At 36.2% G+C, this 27,947-nt stretch overlaps 3 protein-coding genes across 5 annotated transcripts; 1 reads left to right on the top strand and 2 right to left on the bottom strand.

The window, feature by feature from the left end:
• Window positions 1-3,754: 3,754 nt before the first annotated feature.
• On the bottom strand, window positions 3,755-17,873 carry LOC114412710. 2 transcript variants are annotated; one of them, XM_028376715.1, is made up of 15 exons: window positions 17,753-17,873; window positions 17,552-17,677; window positions 15,655-16,206; window positions 14,056-15,276; window positions 13,606-13,933; window positions 13,004-13,259; window positions 12,679-12,895; window positions 12,221-12,573; window positions 11,613-12,143; window positions 9,321-10,521; window positions 8,886-9,239; window positions 8,468-8,705; window positions 4,643-7,236; window positions 4,384-4,535; window positions 3,755-4,241 (listed from the first exon to the last, which is right to left on the bottom strand). In XM_028376715.1, the coding sequence occupies exons 2-15, from the start codon at window positions 17,642-17,644 to the stop codon at window positions 3,917-3,919; spliced, it is 8,415 nt and encodes a 2,804-aa protein (XP_028232516.1). In that variant the 5' UTR covers window positions 17,645-17,677; window positions 17,753-17,873; the 3' UTR covers window positions 3,755-3,916. The 2 variants fall into 2 exon arrangements, with proteins under 2 accessions (XP_028232516.1, XP_028232517.1); XM_028376716.1 differs by having other exon boundaries at window positions 17,552-17,672.
• A 2,141-nt stretch (window positions 17,874-20,014) lies between these two features.
• Window positions 20,015-22,151, top strand: LOC114412708. 2 transcript variants are annotated; one of them, XM_028376713.1, is made up of 4 exons: window positions 20,015-20,204; window positions 20,282-20,419; window positions 20,847-20,968; window positions 21,891-22,151. In XM_028376713.1, exons 1-3 carry the CDS (start codon window positions 20,117-20,119, stop codon window positions 20,945-20,947), a joined length of 327 nt encoding a protein of 108 aa, XP_028232514.1. In that variant the 5' UTR covers window positions 20,015-20,116; the 3' UTR covers window positions 20,948-20,968; window positions 21,891-22,151. The 2 variants fall into 2 exon arrangements, with proteins under 2 accessions (XP_028232514.1, XP_028232515.1); XM_028376714.1 differs by lacking the exon at window positions 20,847-20,968 and having other exon boundaries at window positions 20,030-20,204.
• Window positions 22,152-22,807: 656 nt separating this feature from the next.
• Window positions 22,808-27,700, bottom strand: LOC114412707 (LRR receptor-like serine/threonine-protein kinase GSO1). Its single transcript, XM_028376712.1, has 2 exons — window positions 23,508-27,700; window positions 22,808-23,405 (listed from the first exon to the last, which is right to left on the bottom strand). Exons 1-2 carry the CDS (start codon window positions 26,950-26,952, stop codon window positions 23,035-23,037), a joined length of 3,816 nt encoding a protein of 1,271 aa, XP_028232513.1. The 5' UTR covers window positions 26,953-27,700; the 3' UTR covers window positions 22,808-23,034.
• Window positions 27,701-27,947: the final 247 nt, after the last annotated feature.

Here is a 27,947-nt window from a genome sequence, read left to right as displayed (position 1 = left end):
ACCCTCAAAAACTCCTCTTGGAGTTCTATTTTTCTCCTAATATCTTATTCACTATGATTCTCCTCCTCCTCTTTTTCTCCAATTCACTCATTTCTTTTTCAATAAGTGCTTGTCGATCTGTTCTCCAACACTCCAAAATTCTCCTAATTCCACATTTTTAATTATTCTTCAAAGTTTTAAATTTTTCTTTGAGCACACATACCCCCCAACCTTCAAACTTGAGATCTCTCCATGTGTCCTCCACGAACTTGCTAAACCTTGTATCCGAGAACCCACAATCAAAGACTTTGAAAGGTTTTCGTCCTCAATCCGCCACATTAAGGATGAATTGTTTGTTGCCTGGCCAAATATTGAGCCAATCTCAAGATTCTATCAATCCTACTTTTAGCTCCACCATTTGACCTATACCAAGTGAACTTTCTTCCCACCAAAGACATATCTTCCAACCGCATGTCCGCCAAGAAATTGTTTAATTCCTCCCTTTCTCCCACATTTTCGTCCTCCCTACCAACACCTACCCTTTCACAAGATCTTCTAACGCAATTAAAGTCGATAAGTTCACACCAAGTAGCTATGTTACTACTTACCTTTCTTGCCTTTAATTCCTCCCACACCCTCCTCCTAGCCATCCTATCGCAAGGTGCATAGGAGTTGACTATAATTATTTCCTTGCCATTGTTTCTCCACACCCCTTCCACCGCAATGAATTCTTTTGCCACAAAATGACTTCTCAACTCAAAATATATTTTTTTCCCCCCAAATACATAAAAGTCCCCCCACACTACCTTCCGCCGGAGAAGCTACCCATTGTAAGCCACCATCTCCCCATAAAAAGCAACAAAATATAAAATCTACTTCATCTTTGTTTCTTGAATACACAAAAAATGTATATCCTCCTTTTGTATCAACACCTTTACAAACTTCCCCCCAACCCTCTAATATTATAATTTAGAATCTTCACGGATCACCTTGCTTTCTTCCCTTCACAAACTTTCTTCTTCCAGAATTGAGACCCCCCTTAATTACTGGCCCCCCAGTAGCTCCTTTGATAAGATGCCAAAATCTATTTCCACTTCCTACACTTCCAGTAGAAATAATTCTGCAATCCTCTTTTGTGTTCTTATTCAGTGGCCCAGAGCCAACTGGGTTGTTGCATGAAGGTATCTTCATCACTGGCCCAAGTGAAGGGATTCCAGTTTGACCCATATTCCTTCTCTTTGTTGACTTCAACGAGGGTTGTTGCATCAGGTGGGGCCTTTCCTTCGTCTTTTCCTCTACCTGAGGTGTAATGCGAGATTGGTATTTCCTATCCCCTATTTTCCTCCACCCCTCTCTTAGAAAATTGTTTCCCTTTCCACAATTACATGTTCTGATCCTTCTCCTTTTTCTGCTTTTCCTACCATCTCAATATATATATATAACCTATCCAACTTCCATTTTATCTATGATGTGCCAATTGTTTGTGCATTTTGGACCCACTTTCTTTGACATTTTCTCGCTTTTTTTCACCTTCTATGCTAGTTTACTACATTTTTCTTATTTGTGTGCTTTTGTCTGAGAAGGTTCCTTCAACATTTTCCTCTAATTTGTTACATATTACCTTCGTTAGAGTATGCGGCGTTGTGATTTTTGTGGTGATTAAAAATTAAAATTTGTTAAGTTTTGTAATTTATATTTTGTAATAGTTTTTGGTCGCAAAAAATTAAATCATCCGAGCTCTAATTGACAGCGTCGGTAATTGGGTTCAATTCTGACACACTTTTATAAAATAAAAGACTAAAAAATCAACAATTTAAAATAGAGATTAAAAATTATCTTTTCAATATTTACAAGCTAGAAATATGTAACTCTAAATTTTAAAACTTTATTACTAACTGTGAATAGGTAGCATCTAAAAAGAAGAAGAGGATAGATAGAACCCGCATGAATTTAATCAACATTCAATTTCACAGAATCACAGCCTGATCAAGATGCGAAATTTTTTATCAATCTTCCCTTAATATACTTTTTCTCTTAAAATATCAATGCTTACCTTTTCTGATTATATTTTCTTGATTTATTTTCTTAGATTTAAAAATAAGTAAGCAATAACCAAATAAATAAATTGAAAGTTTAATATTTATGTACTAATCGTATAAATTTTTTTTTACACTTTCACTGGATAACTCTTTTTCTCATAAATTAATCGACACTTGTAAAAAAAAAATAGTTGTGAGAGAACAGAAACCATAGTACCACCGAGAAATATCACAAGCTAGTCTTTCTTAGATCCACCGTTTAGAGGTGTACATATAATTTGAGTCAACTTAGAAAGTTTTCCATTTTCATCGCAACTTCAGTCAGTGGGATTATAAAAGAATTGGATAACCCTACTACCATCATTAGGAATATAAATCCCCAACAATTTTGAGTGTGAAATACAATTTATCATCTTACCGTTCAATTTATTTATTTATTTAAAAAATATTTTAGCACATAATGAAACACATTTAATGGAAGGATCTCAGGCACTTCTAAAATATTGATCCCACCATTATCTTGATCTCATACACAATCAAGGCCAATACCGATATAATTATTGCCACTATTGTCAGATATTTTTTGGTGGAAACTATTGTTGCAGAATGAATGCTTATATTCACCAAAAAAAAGAAGAATGAAAGGTTATAGGATACGAAATTTTATCGAATAATAAATTGTATTAAAAATATTTAAAAAATTGTGATAGTAACGTTGTTGTAATGTTATTTTTTTGCGTTATTCCACTAAGAGCACTTCAATACTACAATCATATAGAACATCTTTGGTTTTCAATTCAATTTGTTGTGTATCAATTTTGAGATCAATTCTAATGGTTCACCGTGAACTTATAATGCAAAAAATAAGGTGAAAATACATTCGCATACTTCATTTTGCCACTAACATTTGTTCACAACAAATATCCAATCATGCACATACTCAGTTAGGTTATTATACCCATTATCAAGTGTCATCATTCACTGTATTGCAATTGTCTTTTTTTTTTTATAAAAAAAAATATGTAGGAATCAAATATCTCTACCACTTCGCCATCCAACAAAATGTGTCACAATTTTTCAATGCCATAAAATAGATTCAAGACTTCTAAAAAGATTTTAATTAAACAACAGACCAGGTTGAACATTCCTATGGTGTTACGTGTTTAATAACTAAAGGGAATATTACACTTAACTCCCTTACTCGTTAAATGATACTTACCACCCCCTCCCCCCTCTGCTTTTTTTAAAAAACACTCACTTCCCATTCATAGCATCAAAGAAGGGATGTGTCTCATTTTATTTCAGATAATTCTCTACTTATGGAAAACACCAGTAGGAGAGAGAAAGACACATACAATTTGTAGCATATATCTTTCTCTTCTATTGATGCTTTCTAGTATTGGAGAGAAGTATTTTCCAAATAAAATAAGAAGTGTCTATGTAACTTTATTAAAAGCACATGGAAGATGAGTGACTGACTAAAAATTAGAGAGGATGTGAGTGTCATTTTAGAAAATCTCAAGGAAAGAGTATAATTTCCCCATAACTAAATCATGAATATAGAAGAACTAACAACTGTCACAAGAGTCATAACTAACAACTGTGTTTTATGACTTAGTAATTGTTTAATTGTGACACATTTTATTTTAATAATTAAAAATCTTAAATACTCAATGAGAAGTCATAAAACAAAATGAAGAGGTTAATTCCAAAGGCAGTCATTTAAGAGCGAGGGCTTAAATTTATAAAGAACTTTTCATAGATGATCAAGATTAAAAGTCCAAAATCAGGTCCACAGCAAAGAAAATATAGCAAAGATAGACCAACCAGACAGTTTAAAGTTTGAACACATATTCCTATATATCTGAATATACAAACAACCAGTCATAAGTACATTTTCACTTCTTACCCCTTCTCCCACCCTTGCCTTTCTTTTTTTTGTTTTTCTTCCCCTTGGTATTTTCCTTGATGTTTCCATGTCCTGAGTTGGTGGCACCTTCGGAATTCTTGGACAAGTTATCTTTTGATTCCTCTAAAGCATTTTGCCCATGCTCATCATTGGCTGCTGCAGTTTTGGCTTGTGATGACTCATTCCCAACATTGCTATTCTCCATGGACAGCAAATACAGCTTATTCATGACGTGCCCTACTTTTGGTCGTCTTGAAAGAATTCTCTGACATAGTTCCCCAATTTGAGCGTGATTCTCAATCGCTCCATCACCACTGCAAAAAGGGGAAGAAGAAAAGGTTAATGACCAAAGAACCATCACAAAATTGCAATGTTACTATACTAAATCTGAAATTGGTGATTGGACATAGAACCAAAGAAATTGTACTTGAAAAGAGAAAGTTACTTATGACTAACCTCATAGCCAATGCAGAAAAAAGTTGCTTCATTTCATCAAGCAAGTTCACCACCTCCTCCACTTCATTTTTGTCATCAAGGTTAACAGGGTTTTCTGACAAGCTTCCATGCATTCCATGACTCAAACCATCAATCCAAATATTCAAAAGTTCCTAGAGCATAAAAAATGTGGAAGAAAAACACTGAATATATTAGACACTGAACTTTGATGGAAACCCATTTTAACTTAATATTTGAACGCAGCAAAAAAATAGCTTACCTTTGTGATTGTGGAATTGGGTAGCACCTTATGATCAATTGCAAACCATAAATTATTCATCGTAGCCCAGAAAGAGTCAGCATTGGTAGACATGCCAATAATCTCCCTATCTGATGTCTGAGCAGTAACAATAGGAGAGCTTTTATTTGGAAAACTGGAACAGTTTGTTGAAGAAAACTCCTTAGACGTTGAGTCAGAAGCTTCTAATACTGCTGCAGTTTCCTCATCCACACTGTCAACTCTATTTGGAAACAATACTTCTAATATGAACTTTCTTTGGCATATTGTTAAATCCACAAACACAGCATCTGGACACAAAATTTCTGAAGAAGTGTTATGAAACCTGGCAACTACCAAGGGATTGCCAATCAGTTTAAATGCCTCAGCAAAGACTTTCAAAACCAGATGATTCCTTCCTTTCTGAAGAACATTACGAAATTCCAGTGGCAGTTGAGACAACACATGGTTCTTCTTCAACAAATTGTGAAGTAACTCTAAATACTTTCCAGAGCTCAAATGAAGCAAACATAACGAAACAATCAATCTCAGAAGAAACAACGGAAAATAATTTTTCACATTGAGATTTGATTTTCTAATCCAACTTATGGTACCATTTTGATCATTAAGAAGCTCACGGAGGACAGAAAAAATGAACCTATGGATATGCTCTCCACCTGATTGTACATCAGCCATTACACTCAAATTTGGAAAGGAATTTTCATCCTGGTGAATAAGCCATTCAACAAACGATGATTTTGTAGCAAAAATGAACCCCTTCCACTTCCCGTGTGATGTTAAGAGCAGAAGGCGGTCAAGGAGGTACATAAAACAACTGGGAGATATATAGTCAATTTCCCTTGTCCAATTCACACTGTAAGTGTACTGCAAAGCTTTATAAAAATTCTCTACTGCTTCATCAACATGTGAATTTTTCTGAGCTGAATTTAAATGCAAGCTCTGAATGAACTCTTGCCAGAGTGGATTCTCTTTAAATCTTGCCAAAATTTTCACAAACAGTTCACTTTTTAGATTAGCTGTACCAAGAATCATGACTACCACATTTCCAATTTGACCATAAGTCAGCATATCTTTCCGATTAATGTTTTCATAGATCACATCTTTAACCAAATCCTGACAAGTTTCTGTTGTTCTAAGATAAACCATATCTTTTATCAGTGATTTACTCCAGTCAAGAGGAACTAAATAGCACAATGAACGGTCAATTGGAGTTCTGCTAAATTTCTCCAATGTTTTTAAGTTACCATGGTTGAGGTTAAAACATTTAGATTTGAGGAGAAATTTGAAAACATCATAGATCAGAAATAAGGACCTGAATTGACAAAATTCAGAAAGAGCTTTACTAGCAGAAAATTTGTAGAGTGCATCAAGGATGTGCAGGACTTTCATGCCAACTGAAACCAATTGTGAAGACCAATAGCTCTCAGCAGCAGAAACTAAATCTTGAACATCAACAGAAACTAGCCTTCCATTCTTCTTTAGAAATCTATCACCCAGTTTCATCACCCAGTTAGCTTCAGGGATGAGCAAAATGTAAATGTCATTTAGATTAGACGTTTGCTTCCGAACACCCAAATAATTCAATGCAAACTTTCCATAACTGCTGTGATGATGAATATCTTGTGATTTGAGACTTGGAAGAGATTCCACTACACAGACAATGTTATCTTTCCAACACGTCCAACAATGAAACAATGACTCCACAGAAAATTGATTCTCCAATAACATTCCTTCCACAGAATCATCTAACAAATTGTCTAGCCAGACAAACTTGGAGGAGTTCAGCTGAAAATGAGCATCCAAAAGCTTCCACAAACATATTATTTCACCTCTAATACTCCCATATGTGCGAGATGATTTCAAATGATTCAGTATCTCAAAAGTGTTACTATGCTCATTTGATAATATTTCAGCTTCGGTAGATGCAATCACATAAAAGCTGCTCAACTCTTCCTTTGCAAAAGATAATGCTCTATTCAAGAGCTCAACTTTTTGTGCAAATGGCTTTATGGGCCACCCTTTGCTTCCTGCAGACCAAAGAGAATTCCCAAGTACATACAAAAGCATAAGTTCACAAGCTTCCATGAATTTACTAGCTTTTCCCAGTAGATCAACCTCATGTAGAACATCACCCATCATCTTAGCAATGTTTGCAGCTTCCATAAAGTTCCCTGACTCCTCTTCTAACACAAGAAGCTCATCAAGTAAACTTAATGATCTTAAGAACTCACGCTTCAAATCCATTGAGTGAAAAGCTTTAACAAATTTCATCATGGATCTGGTATCTTTACGATCCAAATAATTCCGAGCACAATTTTCCAGAAATTTTTGTTCTATTGTGAATAGTTCATGACTGTCTACCATACAATGATCAGCATTTTCATTTTTTTCCCAGTGTTGAATGTAATATAAGCCAATATCAAACAACCCTCCTTTTGCACAAACATTCAAACAATCTGAGAAGAAACTGCCTCCAGCATACACTCGAGCTGCAGTTTCATAACATCCAGCTAAATAAAAGCAATCCCCTGCTCTTTTCAAATCAGGCTCTTCACATTTCTCCAAATAGAGCTTCCCTGTTATGTTAGCAGAAACAAGATTAATCTTGTAGATTAAATGTTTACAATTTCAAATGAAGCCAAAATATGAGAATTCATAAAAAAAAAATGTATAGTAGATGCTACTCTATTCAATTTCCCTATCTTCCTTTCTCTATGTTTTCTCTGATCTCTCTCTCTCCGGTCTCTAGAAAATAAGTAAATAATAGCCAATGGCATAAAATCTGTAGGATAAAGCTTAAGTTTGTGAATTCCTTCCTTGGAACACAAGTCCATTATTTTTGGCCCTGAGTAATTCAAGTTGAGCTATGGGGATCCATTTGAGGGCACAATTCTCCCAACACTTATTTTCTCCTCTTGGTCCGACAAACATTAGTAATTATATTCGCTTGCTAGAACTTCCAATTAACAGCTTAAACATTTCAAGTTGTCTGTAATAACGTATTGATATAAGCTTTAGATGATACTTTTTTGATATAATAGACTAAATCCCAAAAAGTACACATGGTGTCAAGTATTTATTCAATTTTATTTATGTGAAAATAGGTGGGGGGGGGGGGGGGAAGGGTAAGAACAAGCAACAAGTATTTATTGAATTTCATTTATGTGAAAATGAGGGGAAAAAAACTAACCATCAATGAACATAAATAGGTAAGCTCTGTACAACAAAAATTAAAAAATCTGTATCAATGATAAGTTTGGACAGTGAAAGACTACTTAAGACTCAAAGTAAACTGGGTTATTATAGTATGTAATACAATAATGGTTATCAAACATGAGACAGAAAAGTGAAACGGAATCCTCATAAAATAAAATTATTAAGATGAAGAAAATATGATACAAAATCCTCATAAACAATAAAACAAAATAGAAAGGAAAAAAAAAGAACTAAACAAAGCTTCTCAATCCCCCTGCATATAAAATTGAAGACTTGTATATACTTAATATGTATATGTATATAACATTAATCATAGGACCACATCTCAGAGATCGTATCAGTTCCAACTTTTATATTTGTTTATCAAACGATTGGTCTTTTTTAATTAATGTTTTTAAGCAGGTTCTGATCTGCAACCTGAGTAAATCCAGCCAAAGAATGCAAAACATGAACATGTAAGAAAGATTCACTGTTAGTGTTTCAAAATAAAATGATTTCTTAATTCCTAACAAATACTCTAAAACTAGTAAAGTACTTTATAAGCAAATGACATAGAAGTATAACCATAGATGCCAAAGCTCAAGTTCATACCAGCTCTTTCATAATCCCCTAAATCAGAAAAACACTGGGCAGCAGATTCAGCCATTCCTATGCCTTCAAAAATTTCAGCAGCTTCCCTAAGCATTGCATTTGAATCCTCAGGATTCAAATCACGCAAACGGTTTGCATTTGCCCTAAGACCAGAAGCCTTAGACTTTCTCTCCCAGTAAGAGTCTCCTGCTCTTTCAAAACACATCGTTGCCATCTCATAGTTATTTTGATAGTATAGCTGCAAACGAACAACCAAAGTGATCTGATAACATTTGGGTAGATTTCAAAGCAAACTATAATAAACCTCATAAGACACCAATAAACAATGATTCAATCAAATGAAAATAAAGTATGACATGTTATTTTAATTCATTACTATAGAAGCACAACAAATATAATGGCTGATTATAAAAACAACCTTTTTGCCACGAGACCTCCATTCTTCAGGACTACTTGCAACTTTCATTGCTTGAGCAAGTGAATCATCCAGTTCTTTAAATTGCACAAGACCTTTCTTTCTCCAATAATCAAACATAGGTCTAGAGTACACTTCTGTATTCTCACATATCCACAATCTTTGTCTTGTACGAGTTATAGCCACATATAACTGCTTAAGTTCAGAGCACAAGAGATTGTGTTTGGAATCACTGAAATTTGGATACGACTTAAGTTCTGTAGGTTCCAACATTTCTTGTTCCTTCATATACTCATATATCACTCTCCATCGATTTTTCAAAGGTGAAGAGCCAAAAAAGTTGTACAGCAATACATCCTGGAAAAGGACACATCAGACCATTAAAAAATATACATAATATACAAAGTAGAAATGAATTAGATAAGATTCTTTCACAACCTGAAACTCAAGGCCTTTGCACTCTAAAATGGTTAAAACAAGAGCCTGCTTCTCCACATAGTCTAAAACTTCCTTACGAGCAGAATCATCTCGTACCAAAATTACTTGCTCAGCACCAAAGCCAACAATTTTTCCAGCCACATGTCCACTGTTGCCAAAAATAGTTACAATTGCATTTTTCCTACTTCCACATTCAAGAACCACTGGACCTTCCCCATATATCAAACTGGTCTCAGGCTTCAAAACATCAATAGAATGAGGGAAAAAACGAAAAAGAAGTTCAATGGTGCTCTGGGATAGTTTCAGCACTCCAGCATGAGTGCGAAAGTTCTGACTCAATAAAAAAGTTTCTGAAATTTTCCCTTTCACTTTTCCTTGATTGTGTGTGTTGCCCTTTGATTCTAGCACAAATCTCTTGTAAAAGAGAGATTTTATATCTTGGAACCTAAAATCAATTCCCCTTGCTATTGTTTGAGCAGTGTCCCCACAAAACACAAAACCTTCTTCTACATTTTGGCACACATATTTGAACAAAGCAATTTGATTCATGGTTAAATCTTGCACCTCATCAATGTACACAAAGTGCATCTCATCACCCTCATATTTGTTTATTCTGAGACGACGGTGAAGATCAATCACAATGTCCGCCAAATCAAAATCCCCTTTATCATTCTTCATTTTCTCATAACTTTGATAAATATCATATATGATCTCTCTTTTCTGCCTGATAAGACTTGATGCTCGATTTTCAGATAATGAAAGATATTCCTCACGGCTTAGCTTACCATCACTAGATTCCACCGCTTGCATACCCCCTTTTATATGGGATATGATTTCAGTGAACACTCTAGAGGAATCAAGCTTCTTAGTGTACTGATAATTAAAATGGGGCCAATACAATGAATCAAACCTGCCATAAGTCACCTCTTTCTTTCTGATGAATGTTTCCAAAGCAACAGACCTTGCACTGAGGTTCTTACCATCAGAAGATAAGTCACTGAATCTCTCAAAATAGGAAATCCCCACAGTCCCATCAAGCATCATTAGAAACTTCTGAAATGTTATCACAAGGGGATATGAGTCGATAGGAAGATTCATAAAAGAGTCTGGTGTATTCTTAAACTGTATTGATGTATCAACATCAACAATATCTTCCTCAATAGAATTGCTTTCAGCAGCAATATTGCCACCACATACGAATCTGTATGCATAACAAGTTCTAATAATGTTACATACCAAACAAAACAATGCATAAAAACTACAAAAAAAAAATGAAAATTTAAGTGAAGGTATACTGTAATTATGGCTAAAATTAAGGACTAAATAATACCATTACATACTATCCTATACAGGAAACAAAAAAAAATCATAATCTCAGAAGAAACTTTCCATATGCCTTCTTATATATCATGCAAATTCACTACATTCACATGCTCAACATAGGAGTGAAGTCATAAATTTTATCTTATCAAGGTTCAGAGGGCGAGCCCTGGTGCAGCGGTAAAGTTGTGCCTTGGTGACTTGTTGGTCATGGGTTCGAATCCGGAAACAGCCTCTTTGCTTATGCAAGGGTAAGGTTGCGTACAACATCCCTCCCCCATACCTTCGCATAGCGAAGAGCCTCTGGGCAATGGGGTACGAAGTTTTTTAAGGTTCAGAGCAATTTATATTGGTAACTTCACCAATTCTTAAAAAATGAGTGAAGGTTCTTTTTGTCATTAAACATTTCTTGATCTAAATAATAGAGTTAAATCATTCATATTTATAAAACTCAATTTTGCTCCAGTTCTTTTTCCAAATGAAAACATATTCCACAATGTAAGTGTATATGAGTAACTAACTCTGGTTAGTTTTAAAACTGTAGTCAGTTGACAGTTAGCTCTAGTTAATTTTCAGTTACAACTAAATCTAAGCAGTATAGATACTGCTCTTGTAAGAGATCTCAGTGGCTTTGTATTTTCTCCTACAATAATATAAATCCCTCTTCTCTCCTTTTCTCTCTTCTATCTTTACACACAATCATATAAAAGAGATGGAGAAATATAATAATACAAAAATCTCCCAATAAATTATTTTTAAATTAGCATTATTTAGTATATCAATATATAAATTCAGCTTCAATGTATCTTGGTATTTCAAAAGTGAAAAGTGAAAACCAATAAACAAATAGGTAATGGAAAGATTTAAGAAAGAAAAAAAGGATTAATCTAAAAGATAGCCAGCTAATGTCGAATTGCTAGCCAGGAGAAAGAAAAACATATAGTCTTTAGTAGATTAGTAGAAATTCCACACCTTTTCAATCGCACAACATGATGTTTTACTGCCTGACATAGTTTAGGACTGACTGTAACAAATAGCTGGTGCAAGACAGGCCTATCATTCGTAGTAGAACTCTTTTTATACTCTTTATCATGATTCAAACAAGGAACTGCAGCACTGTTAATTCCATACGTTTCTTCAACAGCCATGTGATGCTTGTACTCCTTTTGAAATAACTTCACAGTCAAAACAGTGGTTTTTCCAGTACCAGAGCGACCCAATACAAATGTACTTTTAGGAAAGAGGATTATGTCATATTCTTCATCTGATACTTCAAACGGAAGATCAAATTCATCACTGATACGATCAGAAAGCAAGTGACTAATTACAACTGATGATAAGGAGTAGAATTTCATCAATAACAAACTCTCCTCAACCTTTGAGTTCTCCACATAAATTCTTTGATCACAACCACTTAATTCAGCTTCATTTCCATTATTATCAAGAGTCTTAAATTTAGTGATCTCTGTTGATCTTTCCCAACTTATTGGGACCACCATATTCCTAGAAAAGAAGCAAAACACTTGATATTAGCAGCTATAAAAGCTTAGCTCTAACTGAATTTAACTTACAGTACTTACCCCTCTAAGCATTTCTCACTGCAGCAACTTATAAATTCGTCGGTGTAGCTCCCAAATATATTATCAAGACGCTTCACTAATTTTGGGACATCCTCCAGAGGCATTATATCCCATATCTTTAAAACTTGAGTATACGTTGATTCTTTTACTATATCTGTTGAACAGACAACAAAGAGACTTTCAACTTTGAACTGCTTTAATATCTGTGATGAATTTCCACAAAGTAAGTCCACTTTCATCCTTTTAGGTCTCCAACCAGTGGAGAGTTTTAGCAAGAGGTCAAGAACTAACTTTTTAGTCTGCTTTGATCGCAGTTTCTTAAATGATTTAAGGAAATTATCACTGAAAAGAACCTGCAACAAAAACAAGAAGAGAAGGTGAACTAAAGGTCAAAAACATGATTGGAAAATCGACAACAGGAAGAAAATGTAAAATTTCAAGAATGAGATTACAAATACCTTCCACCTGGATTTTTTGAAAAGGAAGCTATCTGGATTAAGCAAATCATCTAACTGATCCAACTCTTTCTTGGTATCCCAGATGCTTTTTGCCAATTCCTTGTCTTCATCAGCATTAAAGAAACATTGACGCTTTTTAGCATCAAGCACCAAAGATTTCCAAACATTTTCCTCATTTGTTAGGGTCCTTTCATTTCCCAAAACCCACAAACAGTACCTGTTCAATATCATATTTCAGCATTACTCCATATGTCAAGACTAATACAAAAATTTGTATTGGGACAAAAACCAAATGCAAAAAAGAATAGTACATAGTAAGCTATACCTAGCTCTTGTAAGAGCAACATTAGTCCTCTGGTGATTGGAGATGAATTGAAGTGAAGTACTGTGATTGGTTCGTACAGTTGATAATATAATAATGTCCCGCTCTCCACCCTGGAAACCATCAATTGTTTTCACCTTCACATCAAATCCATCGTGTGTATCATACCGCTGTCCAAGTAAATCCTGAATTGCAACAACTTGGGCAGCATATGGAGACACTACACCTATACTGAGGTTCTCCTTGGAGTCACACCATGCTGCATGGGGAAAAATAATGCAATATATTACTATTAGAAAATATGTGCATATATTACGTTAACAATTTTTACAAAAAAAATGAAAATAACTAGAATGTTTCAGATTTTTATGATTCACCTTTCTGGCAAAAAATCAAATTCCAACATAATCACATTACAAATACTAGATCCTTGATACTGCTAATTACTTAAAATATCACCTACTCACAGACATTAATCCAATTACAACCAAGTAGTTTGAAATAATGAAAAATTTTCACTTTTGACAAGTATAGTCCTTCTCAAGGAAAATGAAAATACACTAAAATGATAGATCACTACTGAGATTTCGCATACACGCACAAACCTTTAAAACAATTTTTAATTATTTTCATCACAATTGCTACTTCAACCATATTTTTCCGGCTTCGTCCAGCATCATCAAACTCTTCAATGCCACCAACTACATTTATAAAGGAATAGGGCCCAAACATTGGCCCTGGAAGATATTGTTTTCTGTAGTTCTTTCTCACAACATTTGGAGCATCAAGAATTTGGTTAAAATAGAAGTGTGAATTTGGAAATGAACTTATTGCTGGATGCATCCTGTACTGTATGTTGAGAAAATGATTTGGATGACCCAACGAGCTTAGCCTTGCAAATAAGCTTCTTCCAAAACCAACTTTATGAGAAACCTTAGACAAAACAAAGAGGAGCATAAACATTAATTGGCAATGAAGAACTTTCTAAGCTTCAGAAGGTGGAGATGTAAGAAGCAGGAATATTGAAAATTGAAAATAAAATAGCATGTACATACATTACTTGCAACCATTGCTGGTAGCTGGCATTCATCTCCCACAAGAACAGCATGCTCTACGTTTGGAAGTAGTAGAGGTATGATTGATTCACATTCCTTCAACTGTGCAGCTTCATCAATCACCAATACTTTTAATGGCTCCATGACAACAGAATGCAGCTTAAAAGAACTAGAAGCAGTGGAAAATATTAATGAGGATGTTTGTAAACAGAACTCTCTAATTGATTCTTTGTTCATAGAATTTGGCAGGCTGAGTTCATCAAGTGAACCTTTAAGGGTTCTTAAAGAAGACAAGCAATCAGTTCTGCTCTTGTACAATAAGTATTCAACACCCACAGATGACTCACAAGAATTATGTAGATGTTCTGGAGGAGAAAAAAGCTTTTCCAGTACTTCAGAAACAATATTACTTTGAAACAGCAAAGCTTCAAAGGAACTAACTTTGTGAATAAGGCAAACCAAATCTTCAAAGTTATGGTCCAAAATGTAACTTCTAGCAACATGAGTACACAAGACAGAAATACAGTCTCTGAGTTGCACTGCTACAGAAAGAAATCTTTCTCTCACAAACTCAAGAAAAGTTTTGTGCACCTTCTCTGTCTCACTACAATGTGAAGTGCTATTGTCTTTTGTCTTGTTAATATTATTATCGCTAACCTGTTCTTGATCCTTTCTCAACTCATTTTCAATGAATATATGATAATGGGAAACACAATTTTCAAGAAGATCAATCATCGAAGAAAAACAACATCTCCAGCCAGTAAGTGGTGCGAAGCACATCATGAGCTGCTTGACACGATAGTCCAAATATATGTCTTCAATATCTGCACCAACTTTGAGCCGCTCATGATTCCCAAATAATACCATGTCTCCTAATGCACAGAACAAAGCCTCGGAATTTCTATCAAATGATTCTCTCACCATGCTCAAGACACGTGAGGCCACTTCTTTAACGGCAACATTTGTTGGGGCACAAACAAGAGTCCTATGGTTCATCTTCAGAAGAGCATAAAGCAGTGTGCCCAGAGTTTTGGTTTTTCCTGTTCCTGGTGGACCCCAAATGAGATCCACAGTAGACTTATGACAACACTGAATGGAAGAAAGGCATGCCCAAATTGCCTCATACTGAGACCCATTCAACTCTGATGATAACCTTTGATACGTTCTGTCATCTTTTACATAATCTGGCTGTAGAGAGAAGTACTCACAACTTTCCTCAACCTATATTCCCCATCATATATCCATGAGTTGTAGCTATAAGCAAAAATTTTAAAAAAATGTACTACTTGAAAGTGCCACATGCTCTCCATAACAATCAACAAGAAAATGTAATTTACAAATTTATAAACATTTCAGCTTGTTGGAGTGAATCTTAAAATAGTACATATATTCCACTATATACTTTCTGAAAAGGTGATACAAATAACTATAACTGTAATAGACAATCAACACTTAATATTAAATAACCTTATTGCAGTGTTATGTTTTGCGCATAGTTTAACACAGTAACAATGTTTGATGACCACAGCTTATCATTTTATTACAGTATAATCTTTGAAACATTGACTTAAAACCATAACATAAAATTAAATTTCTTACCACACCACCAGCACATAAAATTTTCTTGATTAGCATTGAATTTCCTGGCATGTGCAGTGCACTCCATATTCTTCTATCAGGGATTATATTAGTCAAAAATACTATAAACAAAGACTTTTGCCCTTCTTCATTGACATCAATGTTTTTAGATGCAGCAACTTTAAAAGTAGACATAATATCAGTGTTGTCATTCTCATTCTCCTCTTCTGCAACCCCAGCTGATAATACAAGAGTCCATGTCCTTCCCACCCTTTGTAAATCTTCCACAGTTTCAGGTTTAAAATCAGCCAAAATAAAAAGATCTCCAAACAATGTTTTGTACAGCTCTTTTCCATGACCAGAGAACCTGTTTTTCCAACTGTCAGTTTTAACATTGTAGAGTGTTTTACCATTTGAGTAGGTCTCCTCAAGAGAAATTACTTCAGCATAAGGTGCACTGGATAAGATTTCCATACTTGAGCACAACTGTGCTCGAGTTTCTTCCAATAAGGGGTACACATAGGACCCAAAATAATGCCGAACAGACTTGAACGATAGATCAATAGGTTCGACCTGTAAAATGTACACAGTAAGGAAAACATTTTAAAATGGAGACTGATGCAATCCTACTCCGCAAGGGCATTGGATAGAAAAACTCCAAGTAGATTGGGCCAGAGATGCAAGAGAAGGCCCTAGGGTTCTTATGAGCCTTAGGGTAGATTTCGGGCCCATGGGCTAAGTACGAGCCCGCTTATCTTTGTAAATATTAGATTAAGGTTTCATTATTTTTGGGCCTTGTATTTAGGGCTCCATAATGTAGGTAGGGTACCCTAGAAATATAGGATTTTTCAGCCCTTGTATTTTAGGGCACCTAGACTAGTTTTTGTATTAGGGGTAGTTTTGTAATTTCACATGCACTAAGTGGATATTTGATGTGTGTGGTTGGAAATAAATTTAATTGAATTGGTAGAAGCCCAATCCAAATAAATTTTAGAGGGGGAGGTGAGCATTTGCTTACTACACCCCATTGCCACATCATATAGTCACACTTTGTGCATGTCCTTCATGCTTTTCATGCCTCATGACACCTAAGCACACTTAGTGGAGAATCTTGGAATTGATCTTGGATTAGTGGGCTGAACCATAACTAAAATTCACTAATCATAATTAGTGAAATTTTGGCTCCAAAGTTTGGCTCCACAAATTCAATTTCAAATTCAAGTGAAATTTGAATTTCCCTCCAATTTTGTGTGACACTTAGGCTATAAATAGAGGTCATGTGTGTGCATTTTTTTGAACTTTGATCATTTGAATATTAACTTCAGATTTCAGAGCTCCTTTTGAGCACAAAATTTCGTGCTCTTCTCTCCCTCTCCCTTCATTCATCTCCTTCTTCCTCCAAGCTCTTATCCATGGCCTCCTATGGTGGTGAGCTTCTTCTAGACTCATCTTCTCCTTGAAGTGGCGTCTCCTCTCTCTCTTCCTTCTCCATTCCGCTGCCATTTATCTTCCAAGAAGCAAAGGAATCCATTGATGAAGAAGATCCTAGGCCTACAAGCTCCAATGGAGCTTGCATCAGAGACACGAGGCACAAGCAACAAGCAACATGTTTGTGAATGTAAGTGGTATGCAAAAACGTTACGTAAATATCAAGGGTAAAAACACTTAATCCTAAAAGTAAATGATGCCAAACAACATAAGACCAAAACCATACTTGCATGCTAAGTTGTTGGAACTAGGAGACGGTCAACGGTCAACTCAATGGAACTTGGATAACCGCTCTAATCTAAACTCACTCTTAACTCATCCATTTAGTCCAAGGCATTGTACACAAATATACTTAGGGAAGCTAAGTAATGGTTTTTTTTTTTTATTACAACTTGTTAATCAGTACTATACAAAAGAGTACTATACAAACCTTGTCCTTGTACAGATCTTCATTGAAAATGTCTTCAAGAGACCACGAAAATATGATGTCTACAAAGCCATGATCACCAGAACTTCGACTCATGTTGCTTCCTTCCTAGCCAAGATGCTTCCTTTACTACAAAAAAGTTTGATCAAAACCCGATTTTAAGATAGACCCTTTAATATACACTAGAGGAAATAGATTGCTTACCAGGAAAGAAAAAAGCCTCGTACTGTATTTGTCGTCGTGCACACAAAGTAGGCCTTTATAGAAAAACCATAAAAGAAAAAAATAAAAAAGGAGAAAATGGGGCTTCAAGAAAAAAACAAAAAAGGAGAAAATGGGGCTTCAAGTTTCTCACTGAATGCTTCAAAGCTTGATGGTAATCCAAAAGACTCTTACTTTACAGAGTTGAAGAAAAGACAAACACTTATATTACAGTTACAGGTTAAGATTAAAAAAACAGTAAATAAAAAGGAAAAAATCATTATGTCCTGTTACATTTGTTTTTTACTTTTAAAATAAGTACCTTTACAAGAAAAAATATTTAACTTTAATCGAATTTTAATGAGGTATTTCATGATTGTATACAATAAAAAGAATATAATGATCATATATTATTTATCATTAAACTCATTATATATGATAATTTATGATTATAATATAAACATATTTTATATTATTGGTATATAGGTTATTTAAAAAAAAGTAAAATATTTAAAAAGGAAAAGAAAAAAAAAAAAAAGCAGAGTTGAATAGTAGGAGTAGTGTGTTATAAAAAAACTGTTGTGGTTTCGTTTCCTTCCTCGACACTCTACTTTTCCCGCCTCATGACTCTTGATTGACTTAATTCTTACCATAGTAGTCTGTGTCCACCTTTATTGTTGCCTTTTCATCTTTTCCACAAGAGATGTCACTATCTTTTTATATTTGTTTTTGTCTCGGTTTTCCCAGAAGTCTCTTACCAAAATCACCATTATTATTCATCAATATATATATATACCACTGTACCTACAAATATTCGTAGATTGAGATTATTTTGTATGTAAAAAAATCAACGTCAATCAATATAAAAATATGAACTTAATTAATAGATATACTATGTAAGTTATTTTAAGGATGGAGTAATTCCCTCTTTGTTTTCGGGAGTGACCAGGTGATGTGTCGATTAAGTATGTTCATGATGTCTGATACAAATTAGTTTTGGTTTTTGGACAATTGCACAATAACATAAAACCACTATAGCACTGCCTATGCGGGTTATTTTATTTTAAAAAAAAAGGGCAAAAGGGCTATATATACGACTACAACACCTCAAAGCTTCTACTTCCTTCGACGAACCCGTTCAGAACTATCCACTCGACACACCCGGTCTAAATCCTAGACTCACTTATTTCGAATAGTCTACGAACCCCATTTGAAAGTTATTTAGCGTGAGTTCTTAAGAAACTAGTAGCTCAACAGAGAAAGGAATTTCAGAGAATGAGAAACTCAGAATTCATTCTATTTGTTTATCAAAATACAAAGAGTATATATAGAGAAAGGAAAAAGATTGGGGACCATGGGATTGGAAGAGTTAGAGGAATTTAAAGCTGGAGCATGGTAGATGTCCAACATGCCCATCTTGGTTATAAATGGCAGAAAGGACTGTGGAGATAATGCCTTGCTAAGAAAATCAACCGGTTGATCCTTGGATGGAATAGGCAGCAACAAGTCACCACTTTGCAGTTTCTCACAAAAAAATTTGCCCAACCCCGTTTCTCAAATCCGAAGAAAATACGGTACCACCCTAAGCCATAATATTCAACAAATAAAACAAATACAACCCAGATTCAAGAAACAGATCCAAATCAATTTTTCTTTTAAAAAAAAAAAAAAAACGGGAACTTCTATCTCTTCCTCTTCATGCACTTGAACCACTGAAGAGAAGAAGAAGATCATAAAGTGTGTTTCATTTGTTTCTCCGAACCAGCGAAGTAAGTGAATTCACAAAACACAACAATGTTGATCGCTTTTTCCTTCTTCACTCCACTCTCTTCCAAATCCATTCCCTCCTTTTCCCTCTCTACCCCTTCTCTCCGTTTCCGCCTCACTCCCCTCCATCGCCCCACAAATCACTTTTACCCTCTCCGCTCCTCCAGTGATGGCGGATCCTTTGGAGGCCACGACAGTCACGAACACAGAGGACATGATGGTCACGGTGGTGGCGGTGATCATGACAATGGGGACACAATGGGAGTAAGAACAAGGCTTTATTGGTGGTGGCGGAGGGAGAAGACAGATGGCATATAAGAGAGAGGGTTAATTTTGGAAATAAGATACAAAAAGTAAAAAACAAAAAACAAAAAACAAAAATATCTTAATATTTTCACTTTGTCACTGTAGACTTAGTTTATATTTTAATAGGTAGACTAAACACACCTAATCGAAATTACAGCTTTGTGAAATGTAAGGGTGTAATTCCTCTAATACCCTGCATAAAAATGAAGGATTTGAGAAAGAAATAGGTTTGGTTTCCGAGAGGAAGAGTTTGTGGAATCTAGTGAGAGAGAGCAGAGGAAAAGGGGAAGAAAAATGTTGAGTGCGACGGCGATCGGCGCGTTATTGGGTTTGGGAACCCAGATGTACTCCAATGCTCTCCGCAAACTCCCCTACATGCGCCGTATCCATCTATCTATTTCTCTTTTTGCGATCGCTAATTCAATTCCGTTTCTGACTCATGAATTTTTGTGCGTGTAGATCCGTGGGAGCACGTGGTCGGAATGGGGTTGGGCGCGGTGTTTGTGAACCAGCTTCTGAAATGGGAGGCCCAAGTGGAGCAAGACCTCGACAAGATGCTCGAAAAGGCCAAGGCCGCCAATGAAAGACGTTATATAGGTTCCGCCCTTTCTTTTCACTCATTCAATTGCCCCAAAACATGAATTTCTTTTTTTAGGTTGTAGGATATATCAATTTCTTCTACTTTATGTTTTTTAGTAATTAGGAGGGTAATTTGGCAGTGTGGATGTTGAATTGGATAATTAATTTTTGTGAAGTATCTCTTTTGAGTAAGGTGTTGCTGTTTCATTTGGTCCTAAGTTACTACAGTGTTTGAAAATGTTGGATTCAAGAGGATAATGTGAGTGATGTACACGTATAGTGTCTTGAACTGCCATGATGTTGTTCCATGTGAAATAGTGCCTAATAGCTATCTGTGCAGAAGAGTATGATTCTTTTTTAAGATAGTGGCTTGGATGCTGTGATAAATGGTAATGAAGATTTTGTTTGTTTCTCGATGGGTAATTTATTGTAACACTGTACGCAGTGTTTGAAACTTGTGAGGAAGCTGAAAATGTTTTTGAATTGGTCTTTGTGATGGTGATTTTGGAGAGAAAGCACAGAGGGTGCCTCTGCAGGAATGGTTGATGTGGATTGTCAGATATGCGGGTGAGAAAAAGAGAGAGGTTTTGCATATGATCACATCTTTGGATTTGAATAAGGTTTCTCTTTTGACAATGTTGGAATTCAATAAGTAGTTTTGTGCAGTATCTGTTTTCTTTGGTTCTGAGTGTCTTGACTCTTGACTAGAGTAAGATACTAGCATTTCATTTGGTCCTAAGTTACTATTGAGTTTGAAAATATTAGATTAGAAGAGGATAATGCTAGCAATGAGTACTGGAAAAAAATGCAATAATGTGATTTTCAACTGCCATGATGTAGTTCCGTATGAAATAGTGGCTTGCTATGCAGAAGAATATGATTCTTTTTGAAGTCAGTGGCATGGATTTTGTGGCAATGGTAATAATGATTTAGTTTGTCTCTTGATAGATAATTTATTGGAACACTACACTTCATAGTTTTGAACTTGTGATAGCTAATAAGGTACTGCAATTTTAATGCAATGGGATGGCTAACAGTTTATTGTAATGCATAGTGAAATTTGGGTAAGAGGCCCCATTAAGTAATGTGACTCATTTGACACGTTTTCTTTATGTGTTATTGAGTTATTTTATGTGCTGTTATTTGTCATTGAATTCTTTTATGGGCTATTATGGTGGGTTTTGTGGTCTATTTTATTTTTCTTTTGCTCTTATTTGATTGTTCACTAATTCTCTAGCTTTTCAATTCAAGAATTCTAGTTTTACCATTATTCAATTGTTTGACTTTTTGAATTTTTTATGGTACTTCCCGACTCTTATTCCTTGGCAACAACTGAAGTATTTGTGCTTTAAACTTTTTTGGATTGCCAGTTGTTCCTTAACTGAATGCTTTGTATATCGTGTTTTTGGGTTGTCATTTCCTTTGGTGTTCTTACATTTTCATTTTATTACCTCATTGCATCTTATTTATTTTTGATATTGCATTGCAGATGGAGATGATGATTAATGCATGTCTTCATGGATTGTGGCAGTTGGTGAAAATAATCATGAAATATGTTGAACTTGTTGCCTTTGTTTTCTGATTTGATGATGTTATGTTTGTAAGGCTGTTAAAACTTTTTCGTGCTAATCAGCCTATTTTTTGCACAAGTTTTTGCAAGCAGTGAAATTGTTGTAGATGATAATGTTCTGGCCTGGTGGCTTCATTGGTAATAAGATTATCACGATATCTGTGACTCCATTACGTCTTATCTAATGTGTGCATACCTTGAGTTTATTTCGGAGAATAAAACATCACTTGGGACCAGGCATTTGTAAAAAATATTAATTACAGCCTATCAACGATTTTTAAAGGATGCCTTGTGATTGTGGGGTTTTAGTGATCCCATGTAATTTGTTTCTGAAAAATGCTACTCTTTTGTGATTGTGGAGTAGATAACAAGATTTTTTCTTGCCAAAGTGATTGGATGAACCCCTTGTCACAACCATCCGTCTCATCTTAGCTTGAAGTATCCTTCATTTTGTTCTTGCAATTTTTTAGACGTTTCATTTTATCTGCATTAACTTGATTTAGTTTCCAAGTTTCCTATCGCTTTTGAGCATTTATTTTCATGAAGACACTTTGGCAAATTGACTTAAATAGTTTAAGAGTTTTATACGTTCAACATAGTTGTTTTATTTTTTTATTTATTATTTTTTTAGGATAAACGTTCAATTTGTTAAAGGAGTCTTAATAGAACAATATTAGACCGTGGTGAAATGGAAAATATCAATATTTGGAAAAAGAACAAGTGAAAACATCCAATTCTATTTACCTTTCCCTTCATAACTTTTGTACGTGAAGTAGTTTCCGAATGAAACATGACGATAAAGCGCCTAAATTGCTCAAGCAAAATGATGGCCTTTAATGATAACTTAAAGAGCTGATCAGCATCCCCACTGAGGAATTAAACAAGGAGCTTTCCTCATAAATGTTTGAAAATTAATAATACGTGTTACCAATTTGGCTGTCAGTTTGCAGTAACTATGCCAATGTCTCTTTACACAAAGGTCTAAATAATGTGAAAAAGAAGGTATTGTAGACATAGATTTTCCATAATGCTAAGGATTTATTTCAATCCTCTGAAAACAAATTCATTTGTAATGATCCAAATTCATCTTCTCAAACTTCACCATCCTGTTGTTGAATACATGGAGGAGAAGATCACATGCTTTCCTTGAAGATGGCCTCTCTAGTGGTGTAGTTTTCGTGCACTGTAAGGCTATCTCAAGCACTTGGAATGCAGCAAACTCTTCGCCAGGTAAAAGAGGTTTCAGCTCAGAATCTATCAACTCCTCACGTCCAGAGCCATGCATATCCATGTGCATCTCTACCCATCTCACCATGTCCATCTCAGCTCCAAAAAATTCACTTGTTGGCATTTTACCACTAACAAGTTCCATAAGCAATATTCCCATGCTGTAAACATCACTTTTTTCTGTTGCCTGTAGGGAGTATGCATACTCTGAAAATAAAGCCAATATTAAACAAGTTTTTTCAGTGGTTAAAGATAGACAAAGATTAATGTAAGATAAAAGCCAATTCAAAACAACAGTTTGATCACTACCTGGTGCTATGTAGCCATAAGAGCCAGCAAACCAAGAATTGGACTCAGTATTGGAGTCATAATTCTCAGTTAGTGCTTTTGCCAGTCCAAAATCTCCCAAGTGTGCTTCCATTTTGGAATCTAGCAATACATTGCTGGATTTGATGTCCCTATGAATGATCCTCGGGACACAATCGTGATGGAGGTATTCCACTCCTTGAGCTAATCCCACAGCAATTTTGAACCTTGTCTCCCAATCAATTCTCCTCTTTACTTTGCTTGCCTTGGCTGGTTTCCCATGAAGCCAATCCCATACACTCCCATTCTCCATGTACTCATATATCAGCAGATTCCAACCTGCTTCTTTGTTTCTATTGGTACAATATCCTATTAGCTTCACCAGATGTCTATGCCTAATCCTCCCTAGGGTCTTGACTTCTCTTAAGAAGCTTTTGTTCAACAGAAATTCATCTTTCGATGAAATCTTCTTGACAGCCACCGTCTCTCCAGTGGCCAATTCAGCTTTGTAGATTTTGCCTGAACCTCCTGAACCAATCATGAAGTCATCACTAAGATTGTTCGTGGCATCCATGATGTGTTCCCATCTGAAATCCCTCTTTCCAGCAGCATTTAGTTGGAACAATGGTCTTCTCTGTGCTTGTGATGAAGAGGAAGAGTAAACATAATTCACCTCACTGCCTTTCCTGCAAAATTCTTGCTTGTTTTTGGAGAAGATTCTCACTGCAACTATCAAAAGAGCAATTACAGCTAAAGTTGAAAGGGAAGATATTATCGCTACTGATGACTCATTTAGGCCTGCACTCCCAGAAGCATCATCACGGCGGCAGCGCTCAAGAGGGCTTCCGCAAAGATGTAGGTTTCCTTCAAATGCCTCGTCTGACCAGCGCGAGAACTGCTTATCTAATTTTCCTCGAAGGTTGTTGTAAGAGAGATCAAGCTTTCCCAAGCTGCTCATTTCCCCAACATGTGGAGGGACTTCTCCAGTGAGTTGATTGTGGGAAAGATCAAGTGCTTCTAACTTTGACATTGTCCCAACAGAAGGTGGGATTTGACCTGAGAGATTATTGTAACTGAGGTCTAAAATGATTTGGAGATTTTGAAGTTTTCCAATCTCAGCCGGCATCTCACCATGGAAGCTATTTCTAGAGAGCCGGAGCTCATAAAGCTTGCTCAACTTACCTATCTCCGGAGGGATTGGTCCAGAAAACTTGTTGTGGTCAAGTCTGAGGACATTAAGGTATGCAAGATCACCAATATTAGATGGGAGACTTCCATTCAGAGAGTTGTCATTTAGAGAGAGAACTAGCAATTTGGAACATTTGAATAGGCCTAATGGAAGAGGCCCAGAAAAATTATTGGAGGAAAGCTTCAGCTCTCCCAACTGAGGCAAATTTTCAAGCCATGATGGTATTTGTCCAAAAAGAAGATTACTGTTTAAATCAATATAAGCCAGTTTGTTGCACAAAGAAAGCTCAGCTGGTATTGGTCCAGTGAGTGAATTTCCAGAGAGGTCTAACAACGACAGCTCAAGGATTTTTCCCAATGTCCTTGGAATTTCACCAGAGAATTTATTGTTGCCCAATCTCAGCCTCTGAAGGGAGGGTGAGTTCCCCATTTGGGAAGGAATTTCACCGTCAAATTCATTGTCGGTAACATCGAAAGAAAGAAATGATTGAGAGCTACACAATGCAGCAATACTACCATTCAATCTGTTCTTTGAGAGATTCACTCTGGTCAAGTTTGCTACATTTATCAGTTGGTGAGGGAGGTTACCTTCAAGAGAATTGTTGTAGAGCATGAGCTGTTGCAACGCCTCGAGGAATTCAAACGTTTCAGGAATTGCACCTGAGAGCTGATTGTCAGCCAAATCCAGAATGTTCAGCTTATGACAATGACCCAAGGTGGATGGAATCTCACCCACAAGCTCATTCTGTCTGAGGTGAAGGAAGTTCAACTCTTTCAGCCTTCCAATAGTGATGGGAATTTCCCCACTGAAATGGTTCCCAAAGAAATCAACCATTTGCAAGCTAGAACAGTTACCAATCTCCATAGGAATAGCCCCTGACAATTGATTATCATAAAGATACAAAATTTCCAACTTACCAAGCATTCCAATCTCTCTTGGCAGAGAACCCTCCAAATTGTTGTGAAACAAAGCAAGTGTCTGCAAGCCACTGAGGTTACCTATGAAGGGAGAGATGGAACCAACCAAAGTGTTATTGTTCAGCAAAAGGTCAGTTAACCCGAGCAGCCCATAAAGCTCAAGAGGTATGGACCCATTGAGTGCATTGTTTGACAAATCAAGTTGCTTCAATTGCTGGCACTGACTCAACTCAGCTGGAATCTCACCATGAAGTCCACTTTCTGACAACATCAAGTGCTCCAAACTTGTTGCATTGGAACATATGGTCCTTGGTATGACACAATTAAGGTTGTTACCAGACAGAACCAAGTAAGCTAAGTCGCCCATGTTGCCTAACTCCTCTGGGATTCCTCCACTGAGCTTGTTCATTGACAAGTCCAGATTTTGAAGATTACCCAGTTGAGCCAGAGACGGTGGAATAGCACCCTCGAGCTGGTTCCCCATGAAGTTCATGTAAACGAGTTGACTCATTTTACTGAGTTGACTCGGAATCTTCCATGATAAGCTGTTGTTGGCTAAGTTAAGAATCTGCAGATTCCCGAGTCGACCCAGTTCACTCGGGATTGAGCCGTTGAGTTTGTTGCTGGCTGCAGTGAAGACGGTGAGGCTTGAGCAGTTCCCCAACTCGGTCGGAATCGGACCCATCAACTCGTTGTCCTGCAGAATCAGATTCTCCAAGAGACTGAGTTGACCGAGTTGACTCGGGATCGACCCGGTGATTCCACATGAAGCCAAGCCAAGGTTGACTAGGTTGACTAGGTTCCCGAGAGACGCAGGGATAGTTCCTGTTAGTGCATTGTCACCGAGTCGCATGACTCGGAGACTCGTAAGCGAGCCGAACTCAGTTGGAATGTGACCCGTGAGTTGGTTGGAGAAGAGAAGCAAAGATTCCAATGAAGTGAGGTTGGAGAGATTAGGTGGAATTGGACCCATGAGGCTGTTGGAGGAGAGATCAAGGTGGAGCAGGTTTTGCAAACGACCGAGTGAAGGTGATATTGACCCGGTGAGTGACGAGTCAGAAAGGTTGAGAGCCACCACTACTTGCACCGAGTCACTATCTAAAGTGTTTGAGTTTGAGTTCAATTCACATGATACCCCTCTCCAACTGCAATAGTCTGTGTTATCCTCTGACCAATCACCCAGAACATTTTGTGGGTCTTCCACAAAAGACTTCTTCACTTCCAACAACACTCTCAAAGTACTCTCACTGTCTGAGTTGACCTGACCAAGGACTAGTAGCATAGAAGAAAAACACAAAAGGAACACAATTGCAAAAGTTGAAAACTTCATCATTTGTGGCATTTGGGTTGCTCTATTTTGCAACTTTCAATCACTCACAAACTTGGCCAGAGAGTGAGGATTGTTTGGTTTCAAGTTGCAACAAAAGTTGTTCTTCCTAGTGATGTAGATGAAGGCAGTGTAAAAGTAAGGCTTTTATGGTTCTCTTGATGTGTGTAAATGTGAAGATGGAAGTATGGAAGGGATGGATGGTTGCATGGCAAGGCATGCGTTGGAGATGAGTTGGTATGTGCTGCATGAATATGAATATTGCTAGAAAGCATCGAAAAGGGTGAAAAATGAGAGATAAGAGACTCTAAAATGAGAACACAACACTTTAGTCAAATACCTTCAGTTGCCATTCTGAGAAAATTAAGAGGGATAGTTGAATGAAGAAGAGATAAGCTGATATTGAGAAACGAGAAGGTCAACATATAAGGAAAGGGAAAAGGTCCAATAATAAATATCATAAAGAGATGAGTATGGAATGCAACAGAGGTAAGAGATTGACTTTCAGAAGAAAAGAAAAAAGAAAAAACTATGAAGTCATAAAGATATGGGGGTTAGGGGAAGAGGATGCAGTAGTTGTTAGTTGATAGAGGAATAGTTGTAGCGGGTTTGCTTTTTGTGTCGTGGCTGAGACCCCAATGAGAAAGTGAGCAGTTCAATAACATAACAATATCCCTTTTTAAAACTTTATGAACTGAGTTTAGGTATTTGGTGTTGGTAATCACTATTCCTAAAATAAATTCATATAACATCTTTTACAATATTATATATTCCATTCTAATATCTCTTGCTTAAATAGTAGTAAGTATTATAGTAGTAACTTTTATATAAACTTTTTGTATCAATACAATTTCTCAAACCTTCTTCTGTCTTTGCTTTACAAAGTCAACTGAGTTCTGATCAACGAATCACTATCACTCCCACGCAAGCCAGAAAACTGTTTTAAGTTCAAAGTTCAAACTAACCCTCGCTATGTTTCTGTTTCATACAATAAAATAAATAAAAAATCA

This window comes from Glycine soja, chromosome 5 (genome assembly GCF_004193775.1).
Source record: "Glycine soja cultivar W05 chromosome 5, ASM419377v2, whole genome shotgun sequence".
NCBI classification, from domain to species: domain Eukaryota; kingdom Viridiplantae; phylum Streptophyta; class Magnoliopsida; order Fabales; family Fabaceae; genus Glycine; species Glycine soja.
The sequence above is the reverse complement of the archived record's forward strand: the minus strand, read 5'-3'. Positions and strand labels throughout refer to the sequence as shown.

Excerpts from the sequence above, each read along its gene's own strand:
- LOC114412710 (XM_028376715.1), bottom strand. The coding sequence starts at position 17,644 with ATGAGTCGAAGTTCTGGTGATCATGGCTTTGTAGACATCATATTTTCG. Across the intron at positions 12,144-12,220 it reads AGTGAGAAATGCTTAGAGGG|GAATATGGTGGTCCCAATAA; the intron begins GTAAGTACTGTA and ends CTTCTTTTCTAG. Across the intron at positions 8,706-8,885 it reads GGAGGTCTCGTGGCAAAAAG|CTATACTATCAAAATAACTA; the intron begins GTTGTTTTTATA and ends GTTCGTTTGCAG.
- LOC114412708 (XM_028376713.1), top strand. The coding sequence starts at position 20,117 with ATGTTGAGTGCGACGGCGATCGGCGCGTTATTGGGTTTGGGAACCCAG. Across the intron at positions 20,205-20,281 it reads CAAACTCCCCTACATGCGCC|ATCCGTGGGAGCACGTGGTC; the intron begins GTATCCATCTAT and ends TTGTGCGTGTAG. Across the intron at positions 20,420-20,846 it reads CAATGAAAGACGTTATATAG|TGTTTGAAACTTGTGAGGAA; the intron begins GTTCCGCCCTTT and ends CACTGTACGCAG.
- LOC114412707 (XM_028376712.1), bottom strand. The coding sequence starts at position 26,952 with ATGCCACAAATGATGAAGTTTTCAACTTTTGCAATTGTGTTCCTTTTG. Across the intron at positions 23,406-23,507 it reads TTATGGCTACATAGCACCAG|AGTATGCATACTCCCTACAG; the intron begins GTAGTGATCAAA and ends CTTTATTTTCAG.